Raw genomic sequence first — 14,617 nt, 5'->3', positions numbered from 1 at the left:
CTAGGTATTTTGCTTCCATTGTTGTTTTTGAGAAGGCAGATGGCATTGAAATTTTCTACCTGAAGAAAGCAATCAGAAAAATGCAATCAGGCTTGTGTTATTCTGAGTCATTAACAACATACCTGCAAAGGGATTTATTTGGGTTTATTCTGTTTCAGCTTTTATGAACAGGGTTTATGAATTGGAGAATCATTGTCATTCATTGATTTCTGAAAAAAGTCACAGCTATTATGTCTTTGAATATTGCTTTTTTATTATTTTCAGGAGATATGATTAGAGTCATGACTGAAAAGAATTAAAATTTTCAGACGACATAAAAATAACAAAATCAATTTTCATTCTATTTCTAAAAGATACAGCACAAAGACACTGGGAGTTAAAAAAGCACACACACACACACACACACACACACACACATACACACATATACTAATTTGATGACCAAAAGATCAAATTTAAAAACTACCAGATGAAAAAGAATTCTTAGAAAAAATATTTCAAATATGATGTTAGTTGTTTTATAATGTAACATGTGAGGTCTAACTCATCCGGAACATATAGTAATTCTAAATTCTTTAAAGCCCCCAAGAAAATCACAATGGTTAATAATATTAAATTTTATCGACTGAGACTATTAATAAAATTGTTAGTAAATTTATCAGGTAATGGAGATATTAAAATATTAAAATTTTTAGAATAACAAACAGAATCTTAAAAAATTCAAAACAACTGAACAACACACTTAACAGAGTTTGCAAACATAATTTCTACCACTCAAACTGAAGATATATATTTTCTCACACCCGAGAAGTATGACATTCATTTACTGATGACAAATTTCAAGAAACCTGGAGAAGGCTATCAGCGTAACAATTATAGTGGGAGAGAAGGATGAGGACTGTTCCAAACACTGAACTGGGAAACAGACCATAGAGAAGGTGAAGAAAAAAAATAAGTAGAATTTACCAATCTCTATTAAACACTTCAATTAAAATGTTGAATTAGATAAAACAAAAGACACTAGTTTAAATCAAAATGTTATAAAATCAAATGGTAACTAGTTTCAAAGTTGTATTAGCACACCTTATTAATAACATAAAACAAGGATATTAAAAAATAAAATAGAATCGTTTCAGGAAAATAAAAACATTGTGATCTCACAAAGGTAATTTATTCTATAAATGCTTCTTTATTTTTGTTTTATGTGTGTGGCTGTTTTGCCTGCATGTATGTCTATGCACTCTGTGCAAAGAATGCCCACAGAGGACAGAAGAGAAGTCGGAACCCTTGGAACAGGAGTTTCAGAAAGCTGTGAGCGACCAGGTTGAAACTGGAATTTGAAGCAAGGTCTTCTGGAAGAGTAGTCAGTACTCAGCCATATCTTTAGTATTCACAAAGATAGTTTAAAAATAAAACACACTAATCAAAACAAAATTATTTATTAATTTTGAAACGTCAAAATAAAATATCTAAGCTTTGATAATTAAAGAGTGTTTAAATAACAAATAACAACAACACTTTAAAAACATGAGTAGACAAAACATGAATAAAAAAATGATTTCAACCCTATTACATGGTAAGATCATGAGTTTGATGCTAGTCTTACCTAGAGTTCCTAGCAAGCATGGTTATATAGCAAACCCTAAATCAAAAGTCCAAAGTCAGTGAACAGTCCACTCCCAAAGGATCACACATAATGTGTTAAATAATGATGTATTTCACTATGGTAAAATTTAAATATTTCTATAAATCTTATAATGACATTAAGACATGTAAAGGGAAGCAATGTCTGATTTGTAGAGAAAAACTATTGCAAATATGTCTTCTGAGAACACCAAACTAGATCTAACATCTAAAAACCTCCACAAAGACCAAAAATGTGAAATTGAAATGAGAAAAGCATGGGCTGTACAAAAAATGTGAATAAAGAAGAGTAATTAAATATATGGAAAAAAAAGCATTCAACGTCATGATCAAGAAAATGCCAAATGTTAAAAGTCTGACAGTCTTAACATTGGGGAGATGATCCATGAAAACAAGTTTAGTGAAGTAGGTGTAGAACTACTAATTATAAGAGGGTTAACTTCCAAAATAACTGCAATGAAAACTATTTGCAGATAATATATATGGTGAAGATCTATATTGCCAAACGGGGGATGTAACACTGTAAATAATTTATTGTTTAATGACACTTCCACATGCAACGACTGATTAAAGAAAATGATACACACCAAATTCAGGATGCTGGATTTTTCTTCAGTGGAAAAACACGACTTACCATTGGGAGCATCAGGGTAAGGGTGTGCATAGTGATGTCAACGGTTTGTGTTTTCTACCACTAAGAAGTAACAGACATTTGGTAGTATGCTCTCCAGAATATATGAAATGCTAAACATCTGATAATAAGAAATGCTTCTGAAGAATAGTTGATTGAGGGAGAGAAGGGTTTGTCGAGGAGAATTCCCAGAAAGAAGCGGTGTCTGCAGAGACCGTTTGGTTGAATAGCACTGCAATGATGTGCAGATGTTGGAATATTTCAGAACCAGAGGCTAATTATTTGATCTCAGCTAGCTTTAGTCCCCCGAGCAGTCATTCATTGTCCATCTCTGTGTCTGAAATACTACCTGTGACTAATATCATAAATAGAACTTTCACAATCTGTTAGCTTAACTCACTACCAGCCACTAACCCATAAGATAAGAATGTCATCAGATAGCCTGCAAGGACTATGGAAAAGCTTCCCTCATCTTGCTATAACTTCCTGTCTATGCACCACCAATAAAAACCTGTCTTGATTTAGGAATTTCTCTGTTCTGAACAACAATAGAACTTCTTTATGTTGGAATATGAAATTTGAGGTGATCTCAATCTGTGTTACTGTGCTGAGGTCAAACAAACTTGGCCATGGAAAACTATCCCTTATTTATTTTAAGGTGAGAACTACAGGGTTTGTTATTTTGAGTTTTTCTTTGCCTTTGTTTGTTTGTTTGTTTTTGGATTGATATGTTCATTGGAAATGATTAACCCTACCAATAGACTAAATGAATGGATCTATTCTACACAAGTAACACAGGGAGTGAAAGATCCAGACTAAACCCAGCTGCTCTAAAGCATTTGCCTGCTTTCTGATTTATAGCAGCAGTGACACATCCCAGCTCTCTCGGGATTGTATAACCAAGGTGCTATTTTCCATTATAATTCAATTTATTCAGAATAACTATGGATTTCCACCAGGAGCACAAAAGGAATAGTTTGTTTTTTGCTTTGTTTTTCTCTTTAGTCATATTTTAGATATGAAACCACCTTGGTGAAAAGGTGATAATTATTATAACAAAAAATCACACATCTTTGTTTCATCTGAGAAGAAAAATTATGTTCTAAGCCAATTAATTTATAGATAGTATATATAATATATAATATTACCTATTTACTAATACAGAGAAAACACCATCTTGACTTTCCCCAGAGCATCTAAGCATTTGCCCACAAAGATAGTAATTACCCTCTCTAAGGGTTCTCTCTTCCACCTTTCTCAGACTTTGACAGCTTGGTCACTCTCAGCAAGATACCTTGTAATGCTTTTCATTTTTTATGTACACAACAACTGTAATTCAAGTAGGAAACAAGATATTGTAACTGTAACTGTATCCCTCCCCTTATGTTCAAAAAGTTAGTCTCTCAGCAAATAAATTATTCGATAAACTAATCAAGGTACACTTAACTATTTGTATAAGGCCCATTACCATCTGGCCTTTTGGAGTGCAAATAAATTCAGGGGCAACTTAATCTTTAGAATGAAATCCAATGTGCAATTGAAAACAGAATATCTTCAACATAAAACTCGTTTGCCACAGGTCTTGTAAAATATACTTTTAGGGTCTTAGTGGTGGCACATTCACTTCAGATGGGCAAGAAACTGATCAAAAAAGAAATGAAAAGAGCAGAACAAAAACAAATATATATTAAAACAGTATTCAGCGTCTGAGGAGAAGACTGAGTCAGGAAAGTGTTCTGCATACAAACCTGAGGCCTGAGTTCAGATCTTCCACACCCACGTAAACACTGATCCACGTGAAAGGACACTACACTCCTGGGACAATGGTACTTTTCCTTTTTGAGGGCTGTTCTTCACATATAAGCAGGACAGGGAGACAGAAATACGAGAATCCCTGGCGCCTATTGGCCAGTTAGTTCCTGGCAATCAGTGAGTTTTTGTTTGAGAGATAGACCCTGTCTCAAAAATTCAGGTGTAGCTGAAGAGACAGAGGAAGATAACCAACATCAAACCATGGCCTCCGTATGTGCACCCATGTGTATGTGGACTCACAAATAAGCATACGGCACAATTCCACACGTAAAACAATAGCAATAGATGAAACACTCCTATTGTAGTAATACTGATTTTATATCCAGGACACAGATTAACATGAAAGCATATGGATAAAGCATATGTATTTCTATCTAAAATTAAGCACATTTACAATGGCTAGTGCCATCAAGAAAGACAGCAAACATGAAAATAAGAAAGAACCACCTTAGTAGACTTTAATCTCCGAGTATGATAATTGTGTGAGGTTTTATCTTCCTTTTTCTTTTGCTACTCAAGCACTATGCAGAATTCTAAATTTCAGGGATTTTTATGAGACTGTTATTTGGTACATCTCACAGTGATGTCAAGAGTCACGTGGATATTATTATTTAAAGGGTTATAAATAACTAAGAACAGTGAGAATGTTCTGCTGAATGAGGCTCCTCTATTTCATGAACACTGTATTGTTCTCAGTCAAGCATCCCATCATCTCTTCTCCCCTCTGACTTTACACTGCTCTCTCCTCCTCCCTTTCTCCCCAGCGACCAACCTACAAGAGGCTTCCAGTATGACAACTGTCTCAGCACATGGATGAATTTTGCCTCTGTGAAACTGATTTGCCATGGTATCCTAAATGGTTCAATCAACCTTTCTTATTTCTTACTTGATCCATTTCCCTTGGTTATTGTGACTGTGTTTTTTAACTATTAAACCTGTATGTTTTAACTGTACACTGCCACATTGTTGGAAAAACATCAAACAGTCAACTTTTCTCTTTCAATAGCTTAAACTTAGATGCCCCACATTTAGCAGGGGCATAAAAATCATTAATGTTTCCAGTCCTTTTTATACTCCTATTCTTTCCAGTACTTTTCCATATGTACAATTCCATAGACGTTGACTGATTCATAGAGGCTACTGAATCCACTGATTTTTCCACTTATGTGTTATTCAATGAACACACAGGGGACTCCAGGCAGTTTCAAGTCGTGAGCTTTCCTGATCACCCCAGAGCTGAGAAGACTTTATCCAAATGGCCAGTTAGGCTATCTTGTTCTTTCCTACTCCTTGTCATATTTGATTCCCACCACCATTGAGCAAATTTCCATTGTCAATGTAGCTTTGTATAATCTGAAGTGAAAAGATAATGAACACAGCCAAAGTTAATTCTTTAATACTGGCCCCAGTAAGCAAACTTGATCCAAAACCAGTATCATATAAAATAAAGCAGAATTACTCAAATTATGATACTATGCCTTTTTTTCCTATTACTTATTATTTGCTCATGTACATATATTTATATAAGGCTATGTTTCAGTTTATTCATTATTAAAATATAAAACATTATTTTTTGGTGTTGTATCTGTTCTGACTTTGCATAAAATGAGCATAGCACTTAGCAATATTAATATTAAAATTAGCATACAATCAATATTCTAAAAGTTATAATAGATAAGCTTGGAGATGACTTAACTGTATCATCAAAACCATATCTAGTGACACATATCTGTTTTTCTTTAATCTTACCTGAAATCATGTCACCTTCTATCTGGCAGATCTATGCTACTCAAGTAGTACTCAATATTCAACAAATCTAAGTCTCACTTGGGTAGCATCAAGGGAGCTCTATATCCTTGTTCTAAGCAATTCCCTCAATATCTGGTCATACAGCTGCTTATGTACACTAGCGCATATTTTAGTTATCATCAGTAACTCACCATTCTTAAAAAAGACCCTGGTTCTGCCAGCCAAGGCTCAGATTGGGTGCCTCACTGGTGTTGAGCACTCTTTACCTGGGGTTGCTAGTACACTATTAGTTCTTCTTTGAGATCTTAAAACTACATATCCCATTAAGCTGTTCCTATTTCTTAGAAGAAAAGATATTGTCACGTTTATTTTTACTTCCTGTACTAATAGTAATTTGGTCATATGAAACACGATTCTTTCTTGAGCTACAGATCATTGTGTGCCTACTTTCCTTCTGCTAGCAAGTTCAACAACTGCACTGTGCATGTTTTGAGGGGCTCTCTGTAGGTGTCAGGCAGACCTCTCAAAAAGGTTTCACCTCCTTATCAACCTTGATCAAGATTGTGGGGTATCTGATCTCAGGCAGTTTATCCCCAACAAATTTAAACACAGTGTAATTTGAAAAGGAAGTTTCTTGATGTGATAAATCTCCAGTACACACAAAACTTAGACTGATACTCAACTCAGTACATATTTCTTCTAAGAAGATGGGTTCAACAGTCTATGGGTTTAGGGAAGTTCTCTGGCCTGGTTTGGATCATATAGATAGCACAGAGACCATTTGGGATATTAGCCACGACTCATTCTATTTGTGGGAGGTTGGCAGAGCTCCTAGCTATACAGATAATGTAAGGGTCACTTAACTATTAAGTATTTCCAATCCTGGTTGTGGGAGCTTCGGGGATCCTAGCTATATAGATAATGCAATGGTTGATTAGATTATTTGAAATCTCCAATCCTGATTGTGGGAGCTTGGGGAGTTCCCAATGCAAGGGTCATTTAGATTATTGGATATCTCTGCTCCTGCTTGTGAGGCCTTGATAAAGCCTGGTCCAACAGATAACACAGATTAACCAAACTTTTAGTTACCTCCTATTTGCAGCCTTTTGTAAAAATGGGTTATGTGCTCTTCCCTTTAAAAGAACGATCCTAGGTGCTTCACCTTCAAGGTTTCTTTGGAGATCTGTGGGCACAGGGACCTCCATGCTGTGCTCCCAGAAATATTTTTATAGATTTTATTTAAAAGAAAAGATAATGTGCACAAATGAACAATAACACATATTAAACTGAATTATTCACTTAGCATATATAATATATTTTCTGATGAATACCCAGTTTGATGGATGTTTTCATGGTACATAGTTTTTTTTATGTTTTTCATTCTCAGCAAAATGTTTACCTGTACCTGATTTTGAAAGTTTATTTTTAAATGAAAAAGATCTCATTGTTTCCTTAAAGATATCTCCTTATGGAGCAAATTCAGCCTTTTTAGTTCACTAAGCTAAATATACTGTGCTACCTCATGGAAATCAAATGGAAAAAGACCATCATGAGTACTTGAGGTTAAGAATTTAAAGAAAAGAAAGTTACGATGAAATATATCCTGACTGGTGACTGTTCTTTCAAGTAAACTAGAAAGTGCTGGTTGGTATATGTAACATCAAACTAGGAAGGAGGACTTGTATCAAACGAGGAAGTCGAGATTGACACCTCAGGGTGTCCTCTGACTTTCACAAACACGCTGTGGCATTTGCACACCTACACACACACATGGGCACTACTAGACCTTTGCTAAATTAGTCAAAATTTTCTGTGTAGATCCTTTCTCTTCTGCCCTTTAAAACTGGATGTACTAAAAGATGTAAATTCTTAGCATGAATCAGTGTTTATGTAGAAAAGGAACCAATATGCACAGCATCTGATGGTACTTATTTATTGATGGTACCAAATGAAGATGTTGGAATAACGCCCCTCACGCCCACTGCTGCACACCTGCTGATCTTGTTAGGTCCTCGGCGCAGTTATCCCCTGGGGAAGCCTAGATGAGGAGAACAGGCTGAGCTTCCAGGGATTTTCACTTTCCCTCCCCTTCCCAGGATATTGGGGTTTATATTCTGCCTGCCCCTCACCCTTCTCCATGTGCTGTAATGAACACCATCATGGTACATCTCCCTCCTGATCTAAGATACTTTCTTCTCTGTTCTTTCTCTGGGTATACACATCTGGCAGCAACACAAATCCAAACATTGGAAACTATCCTAAGCCATTCTCTGGAAATAAATCAACGATTTTATGATTTATTAAGTATTTACTCACTAACCGTTAAATATTGTATAATAATTCTCAATTAAATACTTTACAATCCATATCTAAGGTTGCTTCCTTCATATTTTAGGACACAATTAAATGTATGAGAAAAGTTGTTTAAAGTTGTCTCATATTCATAAAGATGTTAAGAAAGAGATTGGTGATTATTAAGAGCTTAGGTTAAAGAAAAGTTACCATCTGCTGAGGTCATTAGAAAACATGACACATTTGCAAAAGAAATGGGACTTGAGATATCTTTTAATTTTTTCTTTTTAATTAACACGTGATAATGTTATGAATTCACTGGTATAGTGTGATGTTTCAAAGTATATGCACTTTAAAATAATTAAGTCAGGGCAATTAATATTTTCCAATCATTTATGGTTGGGGACTTTAGACTCCTGCTTGCTAGTTTGCCACAACACTTAAAGCAGATCATTATGAACTATAATCATCCAGCTACTGGACTGCAGAACACTAGACCTTCTACATCCTAAAGGGACGTTAGTACCTACTGTGTAATAACCTTCTGTTCCCACTCTTTTCCTTCCTAGCCTCTAGGAATCATTATTCTACCTTATAACACTTAGTTGTATTATTTTAAATGTGAACATTATGAATTTTAGTAGTGACACTGAAGCTGATAAATTATATTGAAGCATGATGTGGGACTTCCCTCTGTATGCTGTGATTACCATTGATAAATAAAGGAAATGTGTTGGGCCTATAGCAGAGCTATAGGGGAACAGAGCTAGGCAGGGAAAACTAAGCTAAATGCTGGGAGAATGAAGAGCAGAGTTAGAGAGAAGCCATGCAGCCCCGCTGAAAAGAGACACTGGAACTATAGTCAGGAATCCACAACCAAGTGGAGATACACAGGCTAATAGAAATAGGCTAAATTAATATGTAAGCATTAGCCAATAAGAAGCTAGAGTTAATGGGCCAGACAGTGGTTTAATTAATAGAGTTTCTGTGTGATTATTTTGCGGCTAAGCTGCTGGGAACCAACAAGCGGCCTCTTTACTACAGTAGCAGAAATACAGAAGATTTAGTTGAGTAGAAATGTGTACTAATCAGACAAGAACACTGTATATTGCAAAGTAGTAAAGATAGGTATAGAAGAGGTAAATTTGGGGTGGATCATAGAGAACCTTGAATAAATTTAATTTCATCAATTAGATCATGCCATTTTGTCTTATGTATAGTTGATAGTCAAAGAGAAATAGATGCATTTTTTTTTGAAGATATGTAAGGATCTCAGCCTTGGGACTGGGGAGATCACTCAGAAGTTAAGAACACTGGCAGTTCTGCTAGATGACCCTTGTTCAATCCACAGTACCCTCACAGTAGACAGCCTACAACCGTCTGATTCCAATTTTAGGGGATCTGATGCCCTCCTCTGGCGTCCATGGGTATCAGGCACACATGTGGCACAAAGACAGATATGTAGCCCAAACACCCATCCACATAAATGAAAAGAAATAAAACAACATATTATATATCTGATGATAAATGAAGGTGTGGATGTGGAGAAAATTATAATAAGCAGGTAATTGTAAACTGGTACAGCTGATATAAAAATCAGAGTGGAATTTTCTCGAAAAGTTGGAAATAGATCTACCACAAGATCGAGCTATGCCCTATGTAAATATATAAGCAGGCTCACCTTGAACTCACAGAAATCTGCATGCCTCTGCCTCCCAAGTGCTGGGATTAAGGGTGTTTGCCACCACTGCCTGATGTTCAGCTCTTTTTCTATATAAAAATTTCACAAATTTGTTGAGTTTCAATATTCTATTATCTTGCTTGGGTTACACAGTTTAAGAAGTCATCAGTATTTTGCATATCTAGTGAGTATTGGTGAAGAACCATCAGCTTTTCCTTACAAATGAATGTCCTAGCTAGATTTGAGTTTGCTAATTTAGGTTAAACGTTAACAATCTTTTGTTTTATGTTGTTCTTTGGGTCCAAATTATAAATTCCTGTTCTCAGATTTCAAATTAGAAATTTAACACTCTGAGAGCATTTTGAAACACATGACCTTTTTTAAATTTAAGATAAAACATTGTTACTTGAACTAATTGAAGGGAATAATAAATTCATTAAAAAAGAGAACACTCAACTGCTACCACTTAAACACTTTGTATCTGATCCAAATGATTTATTTGTATCCATATCATGATGTTTTGCTCAGAGAGTCATTAGAAAGAGTTTGCTGACCTTCATAGACTTTGAATTTTATTTTTAAAAGTGAACTAGTGTTACTGGTATGAATCCTTTATCTACTAGTGGTCATAACATTTTAGATTAAAGCTGTTATTTGAAGTAGCTTGCAGGGTTCATCTTTGCAAGGCAACAGCTAAATATCAAGACTGAGAAAGGCAACACAGCAATCTTTAGTCCTTTTATATAATACTAATGCTACTAAAATTTGTGTTTATATTTTCTAAAATACTCTGCACAGGGTCAATTTAGTTATATACAAACCAAGACAAGACACCATTGAAATGGCATATGAGAATGTCAGACTGAAACTTAGAAAATTATTTTCAGACTAGTTAACCCTGTGTACTATATTTTATTACTTTTGTTCTTTCCTTCTGGGTATGTTCTTTAGACTGCTTGTCTTTAACTCTTGCTTCAGTCTCCCAGGTAGCTTGAATAGAAGTGCATCACCCTGTTCAGCTTTGTAGTTGGCCTCTTCTGTATTTAGTAGCAGTCACAGGGTCAGTTTGCATGGGAGTAATGAAATACTCCCAACAACAATACTGCTCTCTTACCCAAAACAATATCATAAATTAGAAGAGATAAAAATGAGAGCTTCTTAAGGTCAAGCCCTTTTAAACTATTTTTGTTAATGCCAATATTTGCAATTGTATAAATGTTTCAGGAAAGTTGAAAGGATGCTTGCATCATTTCTGGGTTTTTGGTTGGAACTGACAAGGCATAACACAAACTCAAGGGATGCAGCTCAATTACACTCTGGGATATTTCGTTGTTTCTATTGTACTTTGTTGTGGAGAGAGAGAGAGAGAGAGAGAGAGAGAGAGAGAGAGAGAGAGAGAGAGAGAGAGAGAAAGAGAGGAGACGTCTTTGCATGCACATGTGTACATCTGTGCTCATGTGTGTGTGTGCACAATAGGTAAGCAGTAGCTTGAATCAATGATTATGGTATCAAGTATTTTAAAGATTATATTTTATCAAAACCACAAAGTCAACAAATCACAAATTAAGTTATCCTTTATCCACGATCTTACCTTCACATCTTTGACATTCATCCTCGTTCCCTCCTTCCCCACAAATATGTCATCAATGTCCACAAGGATGTACCTGTCCAAGGACAAACTCAGCCTCTTCCCTGACAAGAAGGAGATGGCGTCTATGAAGATGAGCTTGTGTAGCCAAAAGTTCAAGTTGTTACCAAATAGAACACGCTGGATCCCATCATGGAGCCCCAGATCCTGAATTATTGTGGCATAGAGTGTTTTGCTGGACAAGAAAGGGAGGGGTTTCTCTGTCTGTAACTCCGTTAAAAGCACTGGCTGGTAGGTAGAATGGTTATATTGGAAAATCGTCCAGTCTTCCCCAGGAAGAGGTCCCCTTTCAACCTTTGAGCCTTTGGTAATGTGCAGCAGAGGAGACTGTGGGTTCACAGAGCAGTCCTTCAGAGCTAGATTATTGAATAAGTTCAAAGGAAAACCTTTCAGTTGCGTCGTTGGTAAGCTGTTCTCGTTGGCTTTATGAAAACCAATTATGCTAACACTGTATTCTATACAGTATTTTTCTAATAGCTCCCGGTTCCATGAGTCCATGCTGACATATTTCAAAATATTTTCATAAATAATCAACGTGTATTTCCCTTTGCCACTATCGGTAAGAGGTGGTATGTCTCCCTTGCCTGGAGCAATGACCATCTGGTACTGAAAACGGCTGGACTCCAAGATTGCTATAATATCTTGACCGAGCTGAGAATATTGACTCTCTACAAAGAGGAGGATCGTGGGGTCGGTTTTGGACGTGTCAATAGGCTTGGCGGTTTTCAGCTCTATGGACCGATAAGGGAGGATTTTGATGTCAGCACATTCTGCTTCGGCAGTAGTTTCAATCAGTGTCATTTCCGGTTTGTAGCCAGAGTATAAGAAGTAGGCAGAAATGAGGATGCTCACCAAGCAAAAAGTAGCTAAAAGAACAATAAGTGTTCGAAAGCTTCTCCGAAACCTCACAATAAGATTCATTTTAAAAACCAGTGCTTTGTGAGTTTTTTCCGGCTTCTTTCCCTAGGGTGCCATGGAGAACAAGTAGTAAGATGTTGCAAATTTTTCTTCCCAAGCATTCATGTAACCATTGCAAATCATGGGAGATTCTCGAAGTGGTCACAGATGAGTCCAATCCTGTAAGCAGTGGACTAGGAAGGCAACAGCAGAGACTCTCTGTCCAATACCAAGAAATTCTGCAGAGTCCTTTAAGCATTATCTGAAAAAGAGGAGAAACGTGATAGCTAGAACCAAAAAAGTGTGTTCCTGTTTATGTTTACATGGTTGTTGATATCCATGGAACCTAGTCTTGTTAAAATGACAGTATCCTAGTGGTATCTGCTGATAACTTGGGTCTTTATGTTAGATACATGGTCCATCTAGATTGCCATAGCTTCTATAAAACTCTGTGGAAGTCTGTTTTGACTTTGCTCGAATATCCACACATACCGAGACACACTGAGATCAGTTCCCACTAGTTCTCTTGAAGAGAAGCAAAGGAGGAAGAAACAATTTGATTCTTGATGTTAATACTTTGGTAAGTTTTCTAGTCTGACATATGATAGTGAACTTTTTTTTTGAATGCAAAAAGGATGAGATATCAGTTTTAAGTATTAGAACAGTTCCTTCTAATATGCAATAGTGAAAAAAGAAAAAAAAACATATGGGACTAGAATCTGTCAACCCAAAGAATAATCAAAATTTAAATGTGACATTTATTTAACATCAGTTTGTTCTGAATTATGATGATAGATGCATATATCACAATGGTACATGCCTGTGCTCTAGCCAGCTTATGTTTTAACTGGAGGACATAACCTTTGCATTCAGCTTTCTCATTTCTCCTTCCTTAATGATAGCGGCTTGTTAAGGTGAAAAAGTCTGGCCTTGACGATGTTAAATGAGTCATGTTTGCTACGTCCTGCATTGGTGCTAAGAGATGTTGTGATGATATTGTGTAGAATGTCAAGGAGATGTAGTCTGGTCTGTTTGTTTCTCTTACCCAGTGCTCTGTCTCTTACACTAGGAACGGGCAAGGACAAGGCCGGGGATGAAGGTAGGGAGATGAACTGATGTTAGAATATTACTTTGCATGTATATACAGTACTAGATAATATATTACAATATATAATATAATATTAATACAATGCTTACATGATAAATCATATATCAAGATCATTAGATCATTTAAAAACACACTTGGAAATGAATCATGAAAAATCAAGGAAATTAAGTCCATGATAATAGGAAGATTATTTGAAAAGTTGTTTCACAAATATAAAAATGTGTAGTATGTCTTCTTAAGGACTGCAAATTGATATGCTAAAATTTAAAACTGACCTTCAGTCAAGCTTCCTGATGACCTGCTAGCAGCAAACAGAATCATAAGGGAACTTTTTCTTCTGGCTTTCCTGGCTCACCTGGCACAGAAAACCAGCAAGGCATTCTGCGAATTACTGGTGTTTCTGAAAAGTCAGTATTTTTTTCCAAATCATTCCACCAAGGAAATCAAATAAGACTTTAGCTCAAATATACTAAATCTGACTTTCACCTGTTTTAAGAAATTTGTAAACATTAAGAGTATAGCCCATTCTATTTTTTCACAGCAATCAAAGCCTTTCCCAAATGTTCAATCCTGACTACACCCTTACTCCAGTGAGTGAAAAGGAAACTTTTAGGAGTGCCTTCATAGTCCTCTTTTGGGATTTGGATAACATATATGCTTCTGTGCGTCATTCTTACAAGAAGTAATTCTTACAATAGTCCACATAAGTAATTTTAAACCCAATGGGAATACTGCTATTTCAATGCTAAGAATTAAAATAGTCATACCAGAAATGTAACGTGGTTAACTCAAAACAAATTGGAAAGTGGAATGAGTCAAAGGTTGCAATATTTTTGCCAGGTTTAACTTTTGGTAATTCTTAGGGGAAAACACGCACTTGATCCATTTCTGTGTTGCTACATTCCACAGAAATGCATCTGTTGTCAAGAATATTATTGATAATTTCCTTACATTTTGTATTAACAAATTGTTATGTACTTAATTAAAACTATATTGCTTACATAGTTAACCATTTGTTCTAATGCACCAGTATATTTAGCGGTGACTTTTCAAATTTGTAACTATTTGTCAAAGAGATGTTTCCTTTTCCAAACATGGAAATGAAATAAATCTATCAGAGAAATCCTAACAAACTTTACATGCCATAAAGGTAAG

At 35.8% G+C, this 14,617-nt stretch overlaps 1 protein-coding gene across 2 annotated transcripts in view; it reads right to left on the bottom strand.

The window, feature by feature from the left end:
* Positions 1 to 12,449, bottom strand: part of Ndst4 (N-deacetylase and N-sulfotransferase 4) — a 227,423-nt gene extending 214,974 nt beyond the window's left edge. For both annotated transcript variants that reach the window (XM_050152462.1, XM_050152525.1), the window contains exon 1: positions 11,401 to 12,449. In XM_050152462.1, coding sequence (XP_050008419.1) covers positions 11,401 to 12,378 — 978 coding nt within the window. In that variant the 5' untranslated portion in view covers positions 12,379 to 12,449. The remainder of the gene's footprint in view (positions 1 to 11,400) is intronic.
* Positions 12,450 to 14,617: the final 2,168 nt, after the last annotated feature.

Source organism: Alexandromys fortis, unplaced genomic scaffold, assembly GCF_014885135.2.
Source record: "Alexandromys fortis isolate MF-2015 unplaced genomic scaffold, M_Fortis_MF-2015_v1.1 scaffold_19, whole genome shotgun sequence".
NCBI classification, from domain to species: Eukaryota; Metazoa; Chordata; class Mammalia; order Rodentia; family Cricetidae; genus Alexandromys; species Alexandromys fortis.
Note: the sequence above shows the minus strand (reverse complement) of the source record. Positions and strands in the feature narration are given on the sequence as shown.